Consider the following 24,010-nt stretch of genomic DNA (forward strand, 5'->3'; position numbering starts at 1 on the left):
GATTATTAGGGTCACTGTGCATTTAATATATTTTTTTAAAGGAATGACATTTTTCATATGGCCTGAAGTTACTTAGGTTGTATCCTCGTTAATGAGCTAAGAAGAGAGAGATCCGTTGTTAGATCAGTAACTGAAGTTATTTTATATAAGGTGGAGACAAGTAGATTTTCTTATTGTTTTGTTAAACTAATTCATTCCTGTTTTTCTCTCATAGCTTTGTCTCCCTCCTAATTGCTTCAATAGTCTAAGCTTGCAAATTCTACCAAGATATATTTGTAAAGTATAACATGGCTAGAAAAGTCTGGGAGGAAGCCATATAAACTTTTCTTTACTGAGAGTAAACTGTTTATTGTTGCTAGGCTACTATAAAGCGCCCTTGAGTTGCTAGTGTGTGCTGCCTTTCGCCATCAAACGTTATACAAGTCTTGCGAAAGACATTTTTCTGTGAGTAGCCACCATGAAGATAGTGAAATCTGTTTCAGTCAACTAGAGAAAAAAAAAAATTGGTCCTCAAGTAAAGATAGTTGAGAAAAGAAGCGTTCTTATTTTTGTTTATTTTCCATTTTTTAGCCATTGTCATGCTTTTTCCATTATGCTGTTTCCTCTGTGTTATGGTAGACTAGAATGCCTCTTAACTTTTTCCCTTTTAAAGTACACCACCCAAACATTGTTTGTATAATACAATGCAGAGGAAACTTATTTGTGTGAGACACTTAGTTATGTATTCTGTTACTGTACCTCAGATCCCTGGGGGAACATGAATATGGCAGCATTTTAAATAATGTTACTAGAACTCTATTATTAATAGCAAACAAAAGAGCCTTGAAGATTGGCAGGTGACTATTCTGGACATTTCTGGCTGTTTTTGAAATGAAACTTTAGAAGGAAATACATTTTTATACTTCAAAGAATATTTTAGTAAAGAGGTTGTGCCTCTTTCCTATATTGCATTTTAGAACTAACTTTCTGAAAATAACATGCATCAACTTACTTTCTTTTACATCTTAATAAGAATGATTGATGATTAATAAGAGAACCCAGTTTGGAAAAAGTTTAAAAAATCAGAAAATCGCAGTTTTACAATTGTAAACGTGATTATAATAAAAAAATACAGTTATTCAGTTCAATAAATGTCATCTCTGATTGTTAACGCATTTACCTATTTCATTAAAGCATAGTCATTGGAATTTCACAATGTCCTAGATGAGAATTAACACTGACACTTAAGTTGTATAATTAGACACTCATGACAAGTGAGGTAGATTTTGTGTTTAGACAGGAAGCACATTTGTAATTTCAGAGAAGGGAAAAATAACTGTGGTTTTAATTCTCTAGGAAAAACTAAAGTCATTTTTGAGTTAGAACTTGACTATTAAAAGTTTCTTGTAAGTAACAGAGAATTCTCTCTTGAATTGCAGTGGGGGAAACATTTACAAAGTGTAGAGAAGCCAAAGCGGGAGTGGAGATAATACGGAGACCCGTATGACTGAGGCGCTGTGAAGAGTTAGTATAAATCACTAGTTGGTACCATTTTGCAGAAAGGGAAACAGAAATATGAAGTCAGTGTACGTGGATCCTGAGCCAAGGAGTGTCACGGGGAAAGTGGTGTTCTAACAAGCCCAGCTGTATGAAGAGTAGCATAGTACTTGATTGGTGATGCAGGCCCATAAATCAAAGTCTTGGCCTTGACGAAGGGACTTGTCGGTGGGAATACAGAAGAGACACACGAGTGAAATTTTAAAGGAAGGTTTGACAGGACATGGTAACAGTACATGTGTGACGGAGTGCAAAGTCAAATTTGATAATGCCTTTTTCCTTCAAACCAACTTGTGCTAAAGAAAATAAATAGACTACCTCAAGTAGGAAGACAGATTTCCTTTCCCCTCACCTCTAATTCCTACTTCTTTTGTCAACGTAAATTAGATAACACTCTGAGGGTGTAGTGCCTCTCTGTTATTTATTTATGTCCCCCATGAGATCAGCTTTCATTTAACTCCCTTCCTCCCTATGGCTTTATTGTGCTTCTAAGAAGGAAGGCTTACAGACTTTTGGCATTCAAGTGGTTTGGTAACTCTGAACATTGCTTAATGGAACAAGACTTTGAAAAACAAAGCAGAAAAAATTGGGGTCATACTTTTTCAATCAATAATACTTAATAATTTTCATGTGATCAACGTAACTTCTTAGAAAATTTTGTTTTAAAAACCTGATACAGAGAAACAGTATTTCCTTTATGTTGTTCTTGTGAAGAAATTCAGCTGAACAATGAGAATAATTGTAACTGCACATGCAGAGTGTTGAGAACACTGGACTGGGTGTATCTCTAGATGATTACAAAGCCATTTTTCCCCCCAGCATTGCAGTGTTCCAGAGATAGAGTTTTGCCTACAGTCTGACCCGGCATGTTGTCCTGTGTACATCCAGCGAGCAGTCCCCAATTTGGAGGAGCTGAACCTCCCCAAATCCGTGTCCTTCACTGTGAAGTCGGGAGTGTACGTATCAGTTTCTCTTTATTACACTGATTGATGGCCACCAAAGGTAACGTTCCGTTTCGGATTTTGGTAGGTGACCTACCTATTCCTGAAGTTTTACTTAATTTCATTTATGTTCGTGGATACCCAAGAAAGGCTCTTGCAAGGGTTAAGCAGGTTCTATCTTTCTTTGGATCCAGTTAAGTCCTGGATGGATAGCTCACAGGAGCAGGTACAGATTCTCAGACGTAGTTGTCGATCCATTGTCCTTTCATCCTCCCCATTGGAGGGCTGAGGAATAAAACCGACTGTCCCTGCCCTAAAGTTCTGGAGCCTGAACTATTTCTAGAGAGTCTCAGCACTGATAGTTGCTGAATGCCAGGCACATGGCACATTTGTGTTTATTACTCCTCTATTCCTACAAGGCAGGTAGAGCTCTCATTTTATAAATGAAGAAGTTAAGTGGTTTGCCCCAGGCTAGGCCTTTCCAGTTCCCGAGGTATCTTCAGGGCTGTAGGTCTGAATTCAGCCGTCACGTAGTTCCAGAATGGCTAGAAGCACGAATTTTGTGATGCCATAGATCCCTCTTCTCTTGTGCACTATTTTCATCTGCTCTAACGGTTGTGGTATAGGATTTTGGGGTCGTCATAGGACATCTTGCTTCCCCAGCCATGGATTAAGAACTCTTGGGCAGACCCAGCAATTGACCCTATCCAGGAGAGATGTCTATAATTAATCAAGTTTTCCTGGAAGTTAGGTGGGTCTTTTGGGAATGTTATTTCAAATACTGTTCTTGAGGCAGCCAGTAGAACTGATATTGATTCTAAAAATGTAGGTCAAAGATTAAAATGCCTGATGGAACCCCTACCTCTGATTGCCCCAATTTTAAAAAGAATGGAATATAGTGGAATGGTATGGATACTTGAGTTATACTCTATTTAAATTAAAGGGCTCACACCTTTTAAACATCGGAAAATTTTTAGAAAAGTCATGCCTGTTGCTTGGAAAACAGAGAATAGGATAGGACTTAATATATGATAGGTAGTGTTTGATTACAAGTACTTAATAACATGTTAATTTGTCGTTCTGTGCTGTCTGGCAAAGTCACTCTGAGTGTGTCTTACCAGTGTAATTCCATGGTGGGTTTTTGTTTTCATGTTTGTAGCCCTTTTCACTTTTAACTTTCACAGACCCAGACTAAGGTATTTCTGTCATACTTCAATTAACTATTCATTTCTTTTTTAGTTGGCTTGCCTACCCAGATATTAATTTTAAGGGGCAAGCTACAGTTCTGGAGGAAGACCAAGGACTCTTTGAGATTTCTACAGCAGAAATGAAGTCATTGCAGCCACTTCAAATGGTAAGCAAATTTAAAAAGAAACTGTTTTCCAAGTACACAGGAATCCAGAATTAACTAGCTGTGATGATTGCTCATGCGTCTGGATCTTGAGAAACGAATATGAATACTACCGAATTAGCAAGTCATTAATACAGTGATTTTCCGTTTCTCTATGTTGTAGAGAATATCTATGTGGAAACATTTTTTTTCCCAGGTGACAAATGTCTGAATTTACTTGGTGCTAATTTTATCACAATACATAGTTTCCTTATAAGTGTTGCTCTGTGAAAGTTCTGAATATTTTATAAAGTTCTGAGTCTGTTTTTTATGCTTATTAAAAACAAATCTTTATGCTTAATAAAAATTTATGCTTGTAAATTATACTCTTCCATTGTTGAAATGAATGATAAGCTCAGCATTAATAATAAATCAGTAGTTGTGTCAGTGGTTGCTTTCTGAAAGATAAGTGCCTGCAGTGTTTATTTTCTTGCATGGGAAAAACTGTTAATTGTTACCTATGTGATAAACCATTTTTGATTGTTTAGTGCCTTTTTTAAAAATTTAAAACTAGACAAACTAAGAATTTTTAAGAAATATCATAATGCGGTGTAACATTCGAAACAAGGAAATTATACAGTTAGGTTTTTTTGGAGGGGTTAGGAGGGTACCTTTTATGCTCGACAACCTTGATGTCACAAAAACATTAAATGTGATCAAAAGGATTGACAAAACTCTCTCTAATTTAGAAAGCCCAAGCAATTGTAGAGAAGGCATTCAGTGGTTTAGAAGTCTCTGGCAAATGAGATTTTTAAATCTAGCAACCCCACTCTTCTTTTTTAAGACACTGTAGTGGAATTAACTCTTTAATTGCTTACATGTGCTTAAGGACTAAAGCTCAGTTTCCTTCCTTATAGTTACTGTAATCTGGAAAGTATCTTTTTTTTTTTTTTTTTTATTTTTATTTGGTTAGGGTTAGGTTTTGGGTTAGGGTTAGGGTTAGGGTTAGGGTTAGGGTTAGGGTTAGGGTTTAGGGTTAGGTTTAGGGTTGGTGTTAGGGTTAGGGTTAGGGTTAGGGTTGGGGTTAGGGTTAGGGTTAGGGTTAGGGTTCGAAAGTATCTTTTTAATATCTCTTGCCCCATTTACACTGATGTAGAGCAGTCTGGCTTGATTTTAACTACTGGAGAGTGCTATACTTAAAATTTTAAATTTACCGCAACTTAAACTTGACTGGTACATAATGTTCACTAATGAGATTTTTATATAACTTATATCTGTCAAATAGTTACTTTAAAATATTTTAACTATTTATATATCTAATATTAAAATTTCTTCTCATCTTAAGGGTGGACTAAAAGTGGAAATGCCTATGAATTTAAAGGTAAGTCTTGAACAGACTTTTGTAGTAAGCTAAAAAGTTGGAGTTTAATTTTTAAGTGTTTTGAACTATTAAAATAGAAAACAATGACCTGAACGTATGCTAATAATGCCTGGCTCATGGGTGTTGGGAAGTGACTGCATAGAATGATTGCTAGCAGCGCAGGCTATGAGCGGGGAGTAGGGTAACAATGCAACCCAATCGAACCCGATAAGCACCTTCTAACGGGGGATTTTTGCTTGGGAGGGTAGGTTGGTGTGGCAGCTACACTTTCAGGTGGAGATATCTAGCAGGCATTTGGGAGTGATGTTCAAGAAGGAGATCGAGGATGATCAGGAGGTGTAGAAACTCTTGTTAGATAGATACCAGTGTTTTAAGCACGAGTATCTGACTGGAAGGGTAGAGGCAATGAAAAGGAGTGGCACTAGTGCCAAGATTAAGTATATTTTGGGAAAGAACGGAGGAAATCGAATTATAAAATGTATGTAAAGAGAGGTAGGAAGAAAAAAGTGCAGTGACCAACAATGCAAACAGGCCTCTGTTTATTGGATCACAGTATCTCCAGAGGTAGGTACAGAGACAGAGAGTCATCCATTCTTCTCTCCTCCAAAACAAGACACAGCTCTTCCAATCTCCCCATTTTGGGGCTTCCTAATTTATGGAACTGAGTACCGTTCTCTCAATTACATAGATGGAGTCTTTGGAATTTAATATCTGAGTGTATCCAATATATCTTGACTATATGATTGAATCATACATATCTGAGTTTAAGAAAAAATACTTATGCCTGGGTTCCACTCACAGATACTGTTTTGGTCTGGGGTATGGTCAAAATTTTTCAGAGCTCGACAGGTGATTCTAACATGTGACCTAATAGATACAGAATTATTAGGTCACTGAGTGACTCAGTGTCCTCGTCTGCTGAATCAGAACTTCAGGTGTGACAGGCTGGGTCTTCCTTGAACATTTGCAGTTTGACAGGTTGCAGAGGTGTATGAATGGGATGGCTCTCATACAGTCACAGTTGTCAAGTTGTTAGATGTTAGTTTATGGCTTACTCATCAAAGAATTATTGCTTCTTTCTTGAATGTGTTCAGCATCTGTAACATGTATTAAACCCAAATGAAAATTCATCACTTTAATATAGCACCCCGTGAAAATTTAATAGGTAGAACACAGCAGGAGTAGTGCTACATGTTTTTTTCAGTCTGTATGGTTTTATTGGTTTTTGTAAATAAGAGCTATCGTTGCTGGTTCAGTGTGTTTAAGCATGAGATTTTATTCACCAAGGTCATAGGTTACCAGTTGTACACAAATTTTGCCATTAGCCACAAATAACCAGGTGATAGAGTATATAGACAGACCAGCGCTGTTATCACTGTTACCACTTCCACATACTAAGGGCAGCTCATCCTTGGGAAGTGAAGAGCATCAAAATGATAGAAGAGAAATACTTGTACCAATCCAATTTTGAAGTAAATGAAATGCTGGAAATTTATTTCCTACTACACTTACCTTCTCGCCCCCAATTTAAATCAAATATGGAATAAAAATAATGTTTTCAATCATTTATTTATAGGAAGTTTTGTACTTAAATTCAAGAACTTGCATGTCTATTGCTTCTCACTGAACAGTAATGACCCTATAGAAGCAGTGAGTGTTATAAGAAACCACATATGTTTTCTCAAATCAACAGATAATTTATCGTTATGCCCTAGAACCTCAAGAGAGTTTTTATTTCTTATAGGGGGAATTCAGTAAACATAAGGCAGGTCTGTATTCTAAACATAGTTATAAACAGATCATTCAAGCACTAGTTAGTTATAAGACAGTTTATCCTATGAGATGGTCCTAGGATTTGGGTAACCAGAACAATAATCATACTTGAGTATATGGATATGAGAGACGTGTACTATTAATTAAGATATATTACCCTTATGATGATAAAAGACTCATGTATTCCTTGTGAATATCAGACACTGCTATATTGTAGTATATATTAATGAAAAAACAGACAGTGGCCCCTATTCATGTTGTCTTGAGTATCCCTTCAGTAAATCAGTATGTATCTATTCTAAAATACGAGCATGTTAAGTAATTTTCTTTCATATTTTTCAGGTTATTATTTATGAAAAACCTCAGTTCCACGGACAGGCCAAAGAGTTTAGTGAACATATAGATTCTGTCCCTAATTTTTTAAAGAATGATGAGGACTTTCATGGAATCGGATCAATTCGTGTCATCGGCGGAGTGTGAGTGTCATATTTTCAATTGATGTAGTTGATATAGTAGTCTATTTTTGAAGATCAGCCCAAAATATATGCTAAGCAGAGCAAAATCAACCTGCCTTGATCTGAAGATATACATTTCCTCTGCAAAATGGGAAACAAAAAATATTGCTAATAGCTTTTTGTGAACGCTTCATATTAGAGATTTTGAGGTAGACTAAATGTAGAAAATAGTTTCTAAAACTTTAACACTTAGTATTTCCAAGCACAATATAGAAACAAGAATTGCAAATCAAATTAGTTTTCCCCACAGATTATGAACATGGAGGAGAGCCCCAGCTTTTGCCCTCTATTCTGTAGATCTTAGTTGACTTTCTGTCCCGAGGCCATTGCCAGTGAGCCCTCCGTTGTCACGGAAGTAGCCTGGGTTATCTGTTTCAAAGTGAAGCATTTTTGATATTGGTTACCCTCTGGCCCTGAACTGCTTTTGAGGAAGCCCTCTAAGAACTAAGTATAAACCTAAGTGTAACCATCATTGCTACTAACCCAGTCTCAATCAGCCGTTTCCGGGGCAGGAAGCCCAGAAAAATCTGTGACCAGACTGGGTTGTGCCTTTTATATTTGTATTCCAGCAGATGACATGGAGAAGGAGCTTTCCTCATAGCTTACCTGCCAGTGTCAACCCAGTACTGGAATCCCTCCGTAATTCCAGTTGATTTGTTGGTTTATTTGCAATGTAGGTTTGTTTTAATGTAAGTATTGATATCTTTTGATATTGGCAGTGATATCATATAATTTGCTCATGCTGTTCTAGCAAATGACTTGTTTACGATCACTCAAGCATCTGCATTTAGAGGCTTAGACTTTGCAATTTCTGGCAGAAAAATCGTGATGGCCATACCAGCCAAAATGGAAATATAAAGGAGACTATGCAATTTGCTAGGTCATATCCATAATTGGTCTGACATACTGGGAATCATTTAATTTCTTATTCTTGAATTTTAAAATCTTAGTAGGGGCTTGAAGAACAAATATGTTATGGATAAACACATTTTTATTGTGTTGTATTTATTTGCAGTGTTCTCTTATTTGTGAACACACATGCTTCTTGTTAATCCTTCATTAAATATTTTTGCCTTTTCTTCCCATTGGGATCTGAATGTTTTTTTTTCCCATTAACTAGATTGGAATTTGCATTGTTCTTGTCTAGTTTTTTTTTTACAATTATTTTACAAAAATCTCAAGAAAATATTATAGCTTGTAATACCACATACACACTTCTGTTTTTATGTGGCAACTGCAGTAGAAAAATGTGATGCTCCTGTTTAAAGATGAATAGCTGACTTCATTATTTTCTTCTGTGTTTCTACTATTTTTCACTTTTGTTAGCTGTTTAACTTTATCTATATGTAGTGTGGACTCTTTCTCATCTCTGTCTCAACTTGAGGAATCCGAGGAAAGTGAGGTTGATGTTTCTTAATTTTTCTCAGATAACATCTATTTTTAAATATCCCAGATTGTTATATAAATTGAATGTTAATCAAATCCATTAAGAAAAACTGGGCAGATTTTTGAACTGTCATGTAATAATTTACTGATCTCTCCTTTAATAATTAGGTCCTCTATACCTTCTATTTTTCCCATTCAGATATGTTAAAGGTATGTTTTGAGTAGCCACATTTACAAAAAAGAAAACTTAGAATTTGAAAGGTTTTTTGTGAAATTTATTTTCACATAATTTAAAAAGAAAATATTAGTTTCTTTACATATTACAAATATACCAAAAAGTATAAAATATGTTTATTTCAACTTATGCCCTCACCTTCCACCCCCTTCTCCTGCTAGATGTACACCTACGTACACAGAAAATGTATGTATGTACACCTACGACACAGAAAATGAGAAGGGATTTGTGATTGATTACTGAGCGGCTACTGTAGTCTTACATCCTATGGAAACAACTCTGAAATATTTTTTGTCTTCACAACTATAGTAGGGGTGGAGAAAGGGGGAAAAAAAATAGTAGTCAACCCTAGCAGGCTTCATTTTGTCAAGCTCCAGAATCAGAAGTTCCCAATCCAGAATTCCAAAATTGGTCCCTGGAATCTGCCTGTGGGAACGGGTCCCACTCTAACTACACAGTGCACCTGAAAGCAGATTTTAGCAGGCCAACATGTATTGTGAACCATCTCTGCCAACACTGCATTAGCTACTCGGATTACTCGTAACATGCAAGTTTCATGGAGGAGTTTCATGTCTAATGGTATGTATCGGTGTTTGTCCTGACAGTTTTAGATTAGAAGTCAAGAAACCTGTGTCCCTGAAAGGTACTCTGCCACCATGCTTCCGTCTTCCCGTTTCCTTTATCACCACTGACAAAACGGTGGGGGCAACATTTCCCACCGTAAACATAGAAGATGTTGGGTAGATCTAAGCCACCAGGACGAATACCAGCTCAGCTGCATTTCCCAGTTCCTCTTTGCTAAACCCACCTATAATGTGTTTTAGATCTCAAGCCTGGTGAGAGTTTCCTTTAACTTAAACCCTAAATAAATGTTTAATAGAGTAATCGTTCTGTGATTCCAGAAGGGCTTCATCAGTTGAATAAGAATGATTTTCTTTAAATCTCAGTGTGGGCTTGTCACTTTTCTCTTGCCTATTTGTGCTTTCCATTACTTTTTACTTGCTTGACAAACTTTCCTCCAACCATTTTAAGGTGTGGTATCAGGTCACGCCACAAACATTTAATGAGCATTGCAATTCTACTACAGTTAACCTTTGGCTGGGGAAAGCCTCCAAGCTATAAAAATTATTGATCCATGAAGCACACACCATTTGTCTCTTTGTAAATGGTAGCAAAACAAATGTGTTGCTTTTTAAAATATGGTGATGTGCAATAGGTGCTGTATCATGATTTTTTCCCTCTTGTTTTCTTGACTGCAGTTTTATTAATGGCTCTCGGTTGGTGTCCTTTGTATTTCTAGGTGGGTTGCCTATGAAAAAGAACATTTTAAAGGCCAGCAGTTTTTGCTTGAAGAAGGTGATTTTGAAGACAGCAATGCCTGTGGGGCGTTGAGTGGCCCCATCCTGTCTTTCCGGTACTTGCAAGCTGTGAGTTGGTTTCTGAATTCTTAATTTCTATCTGTCTTATCTTTCCATAAAAACTGGACATGACCTCTAATAAAACACGAGGTTATAAGATGTTTCTAAAGCATCACACTGACTGCTTTTGTGACTTGCCTGTTTTTCATAACTGCCATGATTATTCTAGAATATTCTGTTTACTTTTCATCTGTTGATTCCACAGTCATTTTTTGAGCATCTGCTCTGGTAGCTGTGCCGTGCCAGGTGCTAGAGAGAGATAGCGGCCAGGGAGTCTGTCCCTGCCTTCACAGGGAAGGCAGCCTGGTAGGGTAGATAACACTTATATGAATGTTTGACATGGTTTGGCTGGGATTGGATTAAGCACAAAGGGTTCAGTGTACCCAGAAAAAGGTCAGTTACTTCTCGAAAGTAAGAGGAAGTTCAGATGACAGCTGAGCTGAGATTTCAAGTTCAGGAGTTAGCCAAGTGAAGAAAATCAGGACAGAGTGAAGGGGAAAGGCAGATGCTGTTTTAGCAAGAGATTGACATGCATAATGGCAAGCATGTGAGCCAGTGGTTCTCAGCTTGGGGTGATTTTACCCTCTGGGGAGCATTGGCAGTGTCTGGAGACATTTTGGCTTGTCCTGACTTGGCAGGGATGGGGGATGCTACTGACATCAAGTGTAGAGGCCAAGGATGCCGCTGACCCCCTGCAACTCACAGGCCAACCCCCCTACAACAAAGAAGGAATCATCTGGCCCAAAACGCCGATAGTGTTGAGGTTATGACATCGTTGCGAGAGTGGAAGGGGGCGTGTTTGGGAAATGCAGTTAAGTCAGGGTGTTAGGAAGAACTTTGGGAAGATGAGTCCAGAGCCAGGTAATAAAGGGCCTTATACTGAAGAGTTCTGATTTTTTCTTCCCTTGACTATGAGCCAGTAATGGATTTTAGACCTAGTGAGTATGATTAGGTAAGCGGTTTAGAAAGATCTTTTTGTTGACTGTATCAAGAAATGGCATGGAGTGAAGGGTTAAGTCTGGAGAAAAGAGGACTAGAACGTTACGGGACACCAGATGGAGGGTAATGAAGGCCCAGAGAAGAGGAGATAAGGTGTTAGAGGGTTCTGTAGGGTATCAGGGCTCATCAAATGTTGCTCATTTCTCTGACTAGCTCTGGAAATTTTTTAATGTGTTCAGAAGGGCGTCCTTTCTTATGGTTTAGGAGTTACCACTGTAATATCTTTCCAAAATAATCTTTACCCATCTAAACCTTAAACTATCCGGCATAGACTCTAAAACCTTCTTTGAAGGAACTGATAGTGAAGTGAAGGGTAGTTACTGGGTCCTCGTTGTACTTTGATTAAGCACCAGGATTGAGTGCTCTGGCCCCTTAGGTTTCTGTCTGTTGGGGCCACCAGTAGCTCTGTTGCAGCCCCCTCTTGCCTGGTTAGACAGGAGGAGCCAGAATGGCAGAAGCAGCACAGGGCACAAGGGAACATTTCTTTTCATGAATGATCCTTGTCAGTAAGAAAGTGCTTTGGAAACCAGTTGTACCTGGAAGAAATACAGGACAGTCCACTGAAGACCAGGCACTGGGTTAATTTGAATAATGGATAGATAACTTTGAAGGTATTTAGACCACAATATACAAGGACCACAGGTTTTCTCTACCTAGCTACTCCTTACTTGACCTCTAAAAGGCAAGCAAGACAAAACAAGATAGAGCTTCATCTTTCTTTTTTTTTTTTTAAGTTATTTTGAACACGTGCATTGAGGTAACTATGGATTATGATTCTCATGATTGAAAGCATCTTTTACCTAGTATGAAACAATCTGCTTTTCCCTCCATATTTAAAAAAGAGTTGAATGGAAGCATTGCTGATCCTAGGAATGTTTAGCAATGAATGTGATGGTATCTTCCAAAGATGACTGTGACTAAGACAAGCAAACAAACAAAAAACAAAACCCCAAGTCACGAGCCGAAATATCCCAAAAGTAGAAAATGTGAAAAGATGTGACTATTGTAACTATATAGTTAAGTAATTATGAAATAATTGATACAGTCTATGATAATGTACATTGGAAAAATTGGCATAAATCTTCATGTTAATTAGTGTTGCACATGAAAGTTTGGGACATTTACAAAAATGATGACACAGTTTTTATATAAATAAGTAAAAATGCCCTTCAAAGAAAATCTTCTGTTCTCTTTAAATTAGATTTTTTAAATTAAAAGATTAATTGTTACAGTTAAAGATGTTTTTATAATCCTCATTATAATCTAACATTAATCAAAGATTTACTAATAGCTTTATTACATACTTGCACTTAATCTCACAAAGATGATGAGATAGAGACTCTTCTGATTCCCATCTGACAGATCCAGAAACTGAGGATCTAGGTTAGGCACTGTGCCTGAGTGTAAAGCTGTGATTTGAGGGCAAGTCTGCCTTGCTCTGGGGCCCATGCCACATAGTGCATTCTTCTCTGTTACAGAATGATTAGTGGAAAAAAGCACCTGAACGACAGAAAGCTGGATCTCATCCAACCAAAGGTTTATCAGCATTTCATTTGTAGCTATCAGTATATGGTCACATTGCAGACCAATACATTTATGTAATAAATAATTATTTAGGTGGACTTTCAGACAGTTTATTTATAATTTAAATTTATGTTCACTAAAATATTTTCAGGTGAAATATCCTAAAAAATCTATATATTGAGAAAATTCAGATTTTATATATGTATATATTATGAAAATGCTTTGAAAATTTGCTTATCAAGTTATACTTAGAAATATTTTACATTCCTTAGATCTAGCATATAATTGGAAAGGAGTTCTTTTCCTTAAAAACCACTTTACTGAGTTAAGGTTGATATGTAAAAAGCTGTACGTATTTAATGTATACAACTTGATGAGTTTGGGGATAAGTTACACCCATGAAACGATCACCACTATCAAGGCCATAGACGTATCCATCGTCTTCTAAAATTTCTTGCTGCCCACCCTGTATTACTTTTGTGTGTGTGATAAAAAAACAAGTCTACCCTCTTTGGAAAATGTAAGTATATAATACAGTACTATATTTAAAGCTCTGTGGTTGTCACAGCCCTACCTAAGAGAACAGGTAGAGTTGATGTGAGACATCTTTTCCGCACCCAGACTCTCAGATGTCTCTAACCTTGGAAAGAATGAAGCACTGCATTTAAGATCTAAGTTGAAGTAATATAAAAGAAGCAAGAGGATACATAGGAAAGTTGCATACTACAGTACAGTTTTCTCATGTCCTGGCTCCCGTGTGCGGAACACTCTGGATCTACTGCGGTCAAATCCTGGATGTGTTCCTCAGGGATAACGTGATCTGTGTCCCAGAGTGCTTTGGAGAGCACAACCAGAAATATGTTCCTAATTCCAAATGAGTCAGGCAGATGCACTGACTTGAAGTTGATTATTTTTTTAAAGGAGAATACCAGAAGGAATATAGTATTTAGACTCCAGGGATTGAACAGGAATTTTTATTCCTTGGCTTCCTTGATAAAAGTTCTTTGGTATGCTTGTTATTCCTCAGTTTTGGATTTGCTTTTGTTACGATTTTCAGACTTTGGGCCTCTTTCTTAGATCTCAGAAACCAGGTGGAATGTAGTGGAGACCAGTATTTCTCCTAAATTAATGGATACACCAGATCCCCACTGGTGTTTCACGTTCCGTTGCCCACAAGAGCTGTATCGTAAGAGCTCCAGGATCCAGTCAGCTGAGGGATTTTATGGAATTTAAAAAATAATAAAATTACTGATCCTTAAGACTTACTCTTTGGTCCTGCAGCAACTGCTCGTTACTTTTCTCTAGCAATGGGCACACTGTATCTGAGACTATATTAAACTATCCAGATTTTTCAATGGATTTAAGTACTTTAAAAATATAACATGGAATACAGATTTGAGCCCATTCCATCATTATTCATTTTTCTCAAACAACAGAGCTCCAAGTTTGACTTTCGAAGTTATTTAATTATGCCTAGGAAAGTGGGGATGATACTGACCTAGTAACCTAATAAGCCTTACTCTGGACATGACTGAGTGCCTTTTGTAATCACCTGAACTAGGCAGTTAGAAGATTTTTTTCTTTCATTTATTTTTTATTAGTTTCAGATTTTTTATTTTTTAAAAAATATTTTATACCATGCTTTGTACATATGACCCTGTGGGTTTAGCTTCAGGTGACTGGAGTTGCCTTAGAGTTAGACTCTGCCCGGCAGGGGTACCATATTGATGGCAACTACTCAACTAGGTCAGATGAGGTATATTTGGTAGGTGTGAGTGAAACTGCAGAGAGGGTCAAGACTAGTTGAGTGGTTCGAAGGGTACTTAGGAGAAGATGGAAGGCAAAAGCCATAGACATGAAAAGCCACGAATAAACAAAAGCAGAAGATGGCAAGAGGAGAGCGACAACACTTGGGAGACTCTGCAGTCCTTAGCCAAGTCTCTGGGAATGGTGGACAGAGTAGGAAGGACACAAACTCAAGCCATGTGAGTCAATTTAATTGTGAACTCATATGCTGTCAGCACTTGTACTTGGCAGTGGACCCTGCGACAGTGGAGTCCTACTCTGCTCAGCTCTGGGCTGCATTGTTGCCAAGTGCCTGTGTCTCCAGCCTGCTTCCCATCTCACCCTCCTCCCTGCTGTCACTCCCACACAACACACACAGGATCATTTGTGCAAATCATTGCTCCAGTAAAGCATCTGACCTCAAAACACAGGTTATTTTTAATGAAAGGGCACAAACACAGCACACATGCATGTGTCTTTATGTTTTTGTCTCATCCCATTTGACTCCAACATAACACAGTGACCCAAGGTATATTTCAGCTTATCCTTGCTCCCCTTTTCCTACAACCCTAATGGAGTAGATGAAAGGTAGGTAGTTGCACAGGCAGAAGTAGAAGCAGCGATGGAACATTCCGGTGTCACCAGAGTGAGGGGAGAGGTCCATGTAACTGAGAGCTGCTGGAGACGGGCCCACTATGGTTGGGCCTGATTTGACTGGTGGCCATTGATAACAGTTCCTAACCAGGACCCAGACTGGGCCCCCTCGAGCCATCATCATCACATTGTATTCTCACAACAACCGTGAGCTAGTTACGCATTTTCAGGTTGCAAGAGACAGGCATGCTCATGCTTCTATCCTCAGGTGATAGAAGTTTATGTTGTCAATGCAGCCAGGTTTGTTGATGTGGCACCCAGGCTGTAAACATCATATTTCAGTCGGGAGGCTTGGTCTCGGGACTTGAAGGCAAATCACTTAGACGCTGGTAAAGCCTTGATTCCCTCATCTTTAAAATAGCTGATGTATGTGTGTATACCGTGTTCCCCGAAAATAAGACTTAGCCAGACAATCAGCTCTAATGCGTCTTTTGGAGCAAAAATTGATATAAGACCCGGTCTTATACAAGACCGGGCTTTATATTAATTTTTGCTCCAAAAGACGCATTAGAGCTGATTGTCCAGCTAGGTCTTATTTTCAGGGAAACAGGGTAGTACACATATACACATACACATAAATTACTTAATATATATGAATATATATCACTCAACATATAGTTTACTGAAAATAATTATATATTACTCAATTTCCTTAGCTGTAAAAGGGGAATGATAGTAATATAATCTCATGCGGTGGCTCTTTTGGAAATAATGCATGTAAAGCTCTGGCCAGTGGTAAGTGTAGAATATATTTCACCATTGGCTTGTTAAAAACTGTTCTTAATTAGATTTCTTCCATCAAGTAGTGGATGCATAAAAGTTTATCTTTATACATCTTTTGGAAATTTACGTTATTTACGGCTCTTACTATTACAAATATTGCATCTTTGCATATAAGTTGCCCACTATTTAGTTTCTTTAAGAAACTTTTCTTAAATAATTTCAGGTTCAGAGAGTATGTACAGTTTCAGTTTTTTAAATTTATCTCTAAATTATTTTCTAAAATAGTTGTCCAATTTATATTTCCACCAGCAGTGTTCCTTGACAAAACTAGAGTTTTAGATCCTTCTTAGCTTAACTTTAAAAGTGAAAATTGTATCAGTTGTTTTCATCTTAATTTCTTTATTTTTAGATATTTGCTTGTTTTTAATTTTTTGTGAATTTTTTTTTTGCTGATTTATCAATTTTGGATCTTATATTTTCATCTCAAATATGTTGTCAGACTAAACATTGTCTAAGTTTCCTATCACTTTGATTTTTTAATAACATTTTTTTGTCAAACAAACTTTATTTTTTCTGTTACGTTTAAGCTCATAAAATTTTTTCCCACATTGCCCACAGTACCTTGTATGCTTTCTTTTGTTTCATGCAGCTTTTGTTCTCTAGGCACAAGGTAGATATTAGTTCTTCTACAATTAAAGTTAGAGATGGTGGCCTGTAAGTTCCAGCAATTTACCAACTGTTGACTAATTTCCATTTATATAAAAATGTCATACTGTCCTGATTACAATAAAAATTCAGGTTTATTTTTTTTTCTTTACTGTTTAGGAGTAATGACTATTGAAATTCTTTTCAATACCATTTAAAATTCTTCCCGGAGTTATTTGTGTGAAAATTATTCCACAAGTATGTGAAAATTGTGCGAAGATTTAGCAATCCAAAAAACAAAATGCATATATTTTCCTAAACTTTGCTCTTCCTCGTTTTAGAATTTTATAGAATCTTCCATCACACTGTATGAATCTGACCTGGAAAATGGGAAGTTTATTGACATTACAAATCAGGAAATTTCTGACTTAGAAGAAATCAGCTTTGGCAGTGAAACAAGATCCATTCACGTTAAAAGTGGAGTGTAAGTTGTCTCCTACTCTGAGAACCTTGAAAGATTATTTCGTTTTTAAAATTGTCGCTTGCTCGATTCTACATCACCTCTGTTCTTTTTCCTTTTTTCCCTACCAGGTGGGTTGCCTACCAGCAGAAGTTCTTCTGTGGAGAACAGTACATTTTAGAGAAAGGGAAATACAAATGCTTTTTTGACTGGGGAGGATCAAATAATACAATAATGTCAATACGGCCTGTCCAACTGGTGAGTTAAGTATGAACATAACCAATGCCAATGGCATGTAATGGCATACAGTTGAATATGTGGAACAAGCTTTTTTAAAGTGGAATTGTTGAATTATGTTATATGTGTATGCAGAGGAAATGGAATAGTGTGTGAATGTCTATAGACTCCATAGAGAACTCATGTGACATTAGCACATGGATGAAATGGCTGTAGTTTGATCAGTCACTTCACCCAGCAGCATTATTTAGTGCCTCTGGTACTCCAGACACTGTACTGATTCACTGGAGATGCAAGATGAGTAAGACTACCCTGATGGGTCTCAGTCTGTTTGGGGAGATAGATGTGTGGACAGTTAACTAATAGGATGACTAGTTAGTGACAAAATAAAGTGTGTAGGCAGTGCTAGGGGAACAGGCATGGGAGCACTCAGAGGCTGGGGACCTGGGGACCATGCCACGGAAGAGAATGCATTCAGTGATATCTTAAGGCGTAAAAGCAATTTTTCCAGGCAGGAAGGTGGGCCAGAGGGGCCTTCCAGAAAGAGGGAATAATCTCCTTGTGTGCAAAGTCACGAAGCTGGGAAAGAGTGTGGCCAGCTTGGGTAATAACAAACTGCAGAGCAGTATGGGGTCTTGTGCCATAGTTGCAGGAGAGGGAATAGTGGGAAGTTCAGATGCTTTCATTCTAGGAGGTATTGGGGCACATTTCTCCTTCAGCTACAATATTACTCAAAATAAATTAGGTAATACTAAAATTATTATTGTAAGAGAATTCAGTAGGTTACGAGTCACAGCCAGTTAAAGGAATCTAGTAAATTGGATAGACCTTTTTTTTTTCCATTTTTCAAAAGATGTTTGCCAAACTTTCAAGAACACAACTAAGATGACATGATTATAATTTTTTAAATGTTTTAATATTGTTTTTCAGGAACCACTTGGAATAAATGAGCCTCCACATTTGGTATGTTGAAATACAGCCTTACCATGGAATTGTTAAATTGTTTACTGAAAACATTTCTAGCCTTTCTCTCAAATCTTTCTCTTCCCATCAGATAACCCTTATGCGTCTGGGGGCAGGACAATTCTACTATAGTGCACCTGTAAGCGTAAGCATGCCGGTCTTTGCTATGGGTTGTTCTGGCCTGGAGTTGTCCCAGTTCATTTTCTCCTGACAGAGCTTCAGCTCTGACCACTTTGGGGTCATTTTGAACCTCTGCCACTCTTTCTTTCCTATTGCCCACCTGTTCTTCAACATTTTATTCTTATTGAGCACAGTATGTTATGTCTTTGGAGGCGCAGGCTTACCATGGAGAAATGGCTGTCTTGGAATGCTTTTGTAAATGTATTTCTAATACCTAAATCAAATATTTTTTTAAAAGCACCATTAAAATTACAGCTTTCTTTATTTCTAGTGTGTTAATGAATTGGAGGACTGAGCAGTACTCTGGAGCCTAACATTATTATCCATTGGATAATGGTTATTATCCATTGAGGGCTAGAAATTATGCTTATTTGGTGCTTCTCAGAACTCTGTGAGGTCAGGATTAATCCCATTTATTGATAAGCAGACCAAGGTTTAGAATTTGTGTCATTTCATACAACTAGAAAGAGCAAATAGGTATTTTCTAGTATGTGAAGCCACTTCACCACATTTTCAGGATTTTACATCAAAGAATGATCTGAGCAGTACAACCATAGAAGGAAAAGGGGATGAGAGGCATTGCTTCCTCTCTCTCATTTTAAATAACAAATTCAGAAAAATTTCTGTTAAAAAGCCCAAAATAGTGATTAATTTTAATTATCTGACATTTCCTAGCTTTACATAACGCTGAATCTCTTGAGTGTGTATGTTTTTCATGTTCATGTCAGTGTTTACACATTTCAAATCAGCTTAGTTCAACTATGTTTCTATTCACAATGCTTTCAGGTTTTATTATTTTCTGATTAGCTCAGGCCTATTGGGAACATTTCCTTTCTGAATATAATTGAGCTGTTGTATTTGGAGACACTTCCTGCCAGATCTTTATTTTGAATCTTTTCAAAACTCCAACTGTGAACTTTTAAATCACTTTTTCACATGAATCAACACAACATAAATAGTTAAAGAATTAAATGGGTAATTCCTAACTGCACATTATCTGAGTTTTAAGTGCAGAGAAAAAGTCACATTCTTTTAAGCTCTGTGTTTTCCCCTCCTACATCCCTGTTCTTTTTTATGGACGTCCTTGTTTGGGGCCCATAGCTCAGAGGATTTTCTTCATAGTATTTCCAGTCCAACTTGAGGAGAAGGGAAGTAGCAGAAAAAGCCCAATGGAATCAGCCCCGTTTTCTTTTTCTGGACACGGCTCACCTATTGCCTTGTGAATTAAACGTTGCTGATAGGTAGACGATATCTGGATATTTGGTAACATGCAAACAAAGCCTCCTTAGTTTACCCAGTATCAAAGCTCTTATTATTTCCATTGAAGCAAATTTTCAGAACGTTTTGCTTGCTTTTACTTTTACTTACTCAAATAAAAACAAAGGGATCTTGGCTGACGCTCTGGTTCAATTCAGTAACTAGAAAGTATATTCTTCTTTACAAGTAGCTGTGATAGTCAGATTGATAATTCAGATGCTGTGTTCAGATGAGGTAGTTATTTTCTCTATTTGCTTTGGAATAAGGAGGAAGTTACATCTCAGAGTTGAAGTCAAGAGACAGAACTCTTTTTTTTTTTTGAGAATTTTTTTGAGTTTATTTGAGCCAAACTGACAACATATGCCAGAGAGCAAGATTTCAAATGCTCCTCAAGAGACAGAATTTTTTAAGCTGATGATTTGAAAGGGAACCTCAAGCATCCTAAGAAAGTAAAAACCACAAAAATGTATGTCTATTGAGATTAATGTATATCATGAGACTTATGCTAATGAAAATATTATTACTAAAGTATAAGCATATTATGTATGATGAGATACTTCTTTTTTGGGGACACAGAACCTCCTTTATTGAGGAGATTGTTTGCTCAAAATATACAGGATCATTATAGAGTCATTAATAATTAGGTGGCATTTTGTTTTTGTTTTTCATTTTCTTCCCCCAAACCAAACAAAAAAACCCAGAATATGGATCTTGTTCATGATGTTATTATTGTTGTCGTCATTATCCCTCACTTCCTGCCCCCACAGCAAGTCCAAATCAGAAATTTCACTAGATTAAATCTTATAAAAGTGAAGTTAGTTTTCAAGAGGTTGCAGTCAGTCACCATTCTCTGGAAATTGTAACCAGTTTCCCTCTTTGATCCCCCATGGACTTTGCTTTCTTAGAACGTTTTTTAAGTCTATTTGCAAATATAATTAGAAATTTGGATTTCTTTAAATATTGAGCCTCAGTTCTATTTTATGCATGATTTTGGCTGAGAAAAAGCAACCCGCTATTTTCTTATATTGGATAATTTGGCCACGTTGAATTTTAGAGTGATGACAGGATCTTTCATAGTTGTGGTTACTGTTATCATTGATGAGGGATAGAAAAACAACAGTTTTAGTCAAATATCAGTAAGATTCAAGAGCAGTAGGGGAAAATACTTCTTCATGGTACCATAGCCAGATCATCTCTATTGAATCCAAAGGTGAGAAATACTCAGGAAGTACTACTTCTTCAAGTAAAGAAAGCTCTTCTGTGAGTTATCAGGGAAAGACAATTATTCCATCAAGACTTGTGCTTGATGGAAGAAGTACACGATGCTTCAGTATGAGGTAGTGTGATGTAACAGAAGATTGGAAACGAGACTGTTCTTTGTTTAACAATCAGCATATTTGTATGAGGGAGCTCTAAAGGGCTCCTGCAACAAGAATGTCTTATTGACACAGGATAGAACGTTTCTCATAGAAATTATTTTAGCGTTGGAATAGTAAAATTATATACAAAATTATTCTGATATTGTGGAAAGGATTGAGTACAATTTTTGTGTTTGGTTAGTAAATACTTGTAAGATCTTGAGTTTATAGTTTGTCATATTAGATTATATTTATTCGTGTATAGTATAAATGAAAAGAATATAGAGAAAAGAGTTTCTGCAAAATTTTCATCATAAAGTGGTGATAATTTCTGCCTCAGAGTAGTTCTAAAGGAGAAAGGATATATGTGAAAAGGCACCTTGGAGACTAGTGGTATGCAATCTTTTTTTCCTTCCATACTGTTCCATTTGGGAGGCTGGTAGGGATGAAGTCATGCCAGAAGGCACTGAGGGATGGGTGTGTTTTGAAATAAACTCTTTTTTTTTTTTAAGTTTTCTTTTTTTTAATTTAGTTTTTAAATGTTTTTTTTCAATTACAGTTTGTATACAATATCGGTTTCAGGTGTACAGCATAGTGGTTAGACATTTATATAATTTACGAAGCAGTCTCCCCAATTAGTATAGAACCCACCTGACACAATACAGTTATTACAATATCATTGGCTATATTCTCTGTGCTGTACATTACATCCCTTTGACTATTTTAACTGCCAATTTGTACTTCTTAATCCCATCACCTTGCTCACCCAGCCCCCCCAACAGCCCTCCTCCCATCTGACAACCATCACCTTGTTCTGTGTATCTATGAGCTTGTTTCTGTTTTGTTTGTTAGTTTATTTGGGTTTTTTTTTTGTTTGGTTGGTTGTTTTTTGATGTCACATATGAGTGAGATCATACGTATTTGTCCTTCTCTGTCTGACTTATTTCACTCAACATAATAACCTCTAATAACCCAAATGGTAAGATTTCATTCTTTTTATGGCTGAGTAATATTCCACTGTATATACAGAGGGTGCCAAAAAAATGTATACACATTTTAAGAAAGGAAAAAACTGTATTAAAATTGTAATACAATAAATGAGGCTAGCCTTCATTTGGTTAACTCCATCTTTTGAGTGAATATCATACTGTATATTGCTACTGTAATTCAACTTCGAAAAATATATAGATAACATTTCTTAAAATATGTACATTTTTTTGGCACCCTCAGTATATACCACTTCTTTATCCAGTCGTCTATCAATGGACACTTGGGTTGCTTCCATATCTTTGCTATTGTAAATAACGCTGCAATGAACATAGGGATGCATATATCTTTTCAAATTCATGTTTTGGATTTCTTCAGATAAATACCCAGAAGTGGAATTTGTGGGTCATAAGGTAGTTCTGTTTTTAATTTTTTGAAGAACCTCTGTACTGTTTTCCATAGTGGCTCCACCAATTTGCAATCCCAGCAACAGTGCACGAGGGATCACTTTTCTCCACATCCTCGCCAACACTTCACTGTTGACTTATTAATGATAGCCATTCTGACAGGTGTGAGGTGATAGCTTATTGTGGTTTTAATTTGCATTTCTCTGGTGATTAGTGACGTTGAGCATTTTTTCTTAGGTTTATTGGCCATCTGTATGTCCTCTTTGGAAAAATGTCTATTTAGGTTCTTTGCCCAATTTTTAATTGGATTGTTTGTGTTTTGGGTGTTAAGTTGTTTGAGTTCTTTATAAATGTTGGATATTAACCTCTTGTCAGATGTATCATCAGCGAATATCTTTTTCCATTCGGTAGCTTATCTTTTCCTTTTGTTAGTGATATACTTTTCTGTGCAAAAACTTTTTTGTTTGAGGTAGTCCCATTTGTTTATTTTTCTTTCGTTTTCCTTGCCCAAGGAGACATATCCAAAAAAAGTTACTAAGAAAAGTAGGAGTTTACTGCCTATATTTTCTTCTAGGAGTTTTGTGGTTTTAGGGCTTACATTTAAGTCTTTAATTCATTTTGAGATTATTCTTATATATGGTGTAAGAGAGTGGTGTAGTTTCACGTATGTGTCCAGTTTTCCCAGCACCACTTATATAATAGAATGTTTTTACCCCACTGTATGTTCTTATGTCTTTTGTCATAGAGTAATTTGCCATATAGGTGTGGGTTTATTTCTGGCCTCTACTCTGTTCCTGTTAATCTATGTGTCTCTTTTTATGTCAGTACCATGCTCTTTTGTTTACTATAGCCTTGTAGTATAGTTTGATATCAAGTAGCATGATACCTTCAACTGTGTTCTTCTTTCTCAAAATTGCTTTGGCTAATCAGGTTCTCTTGTGGTTCCATATAAATTTTAAGATTATTTGTTCAGTTCTGTGAAAAATGCCATTGTTATTTTGATAGGGGTGCTTTGAACCTATAGTTGCTTTGCATAGTATGGACATTTTAACGATGTTAATTCTTCTTATCCATGAGCATTGTATATATGCTTCCATTTGTTTGTATCTTCAGTTTCTTTCTTCAGTGTCTTATAATTTTCCAAGTATAGGTCTTTTACCTACTTGGTTAAATTTATTTCTAGGTATGTTTTGATACAATTATAAATGGGATTGTTTTTTTAATTTCTCTTTCTGATAATTCATTATTGGTGTATAAAATGCAACCGATTTCTGACTGTTAATTTTGTATCCTGCTACTTTACTGAATTCATTTAT

The 24,010-nt window shown here is 36.7% G+C and overlaps 1 protein-coding gene across 2 annotated transcripts in view; it reads left to right on the forward strand.

The window, feature by feature from the left end:
• CRYBG3 (crystallin beta-gamma domain containing 3) overlaps window positions 1-24,010 on the forward strand; it is a 107,824-nt gene that overhangs the window by 51,885 nt on the left and 31,929 nt on the right. The window contains exons 8-16 of one of the 2 annotated variants that reach the window (XM_081077601.1): window positions 2,356-2,492; window positions 3,717-3,831; window positions 5,153-5,188; window positions 7,304-7,437; window positions 10,398-10,524; window positions 17,187-17,329; window positions 17,437-17,563; window positions 18,473-18,505; window positions 18,597-18,650. In XM_081077601.1, the coding sequence (XP_080933727.1) occupies window positions 2,356-2,492; window positions 3,717-3,831; window positions 5,153-5,188; window positions 7,304-7,437; window positions 10,398-10,524; window positions 17,187-17,329; window positions 17,437-17,563; window positions 18,473-18,505; window positions 18,597-18,650 (906 nt within the window). The remainder of the gene's footprint in view (window positions 1-2,355; window positions 2,493-3,716; window positions 3,832-5,152; window positions 5,189-7,303; window positions 7,438-10,397; window positions 10,525-17,186; window positions 17,330-17,436; window positions 17,564-18,472; window positions 18,506-18,596; window positions 18,651-24,010) is intronic. The other variant, XM_081077602.1, reaches the window with a different exon arrangement.

This window comes from Rhinolophus hipposideros, assembly GCF_964194185.1.
Source record: "Rhinolophus hipposideros genome assembly, chromosome: 2".
NCBI lineage: Eukaryota > Metazoa > Chordata > Mammalia > Chiroptera > Rhinolophidae > Rhinolophus > Rhinolophus hipposideros.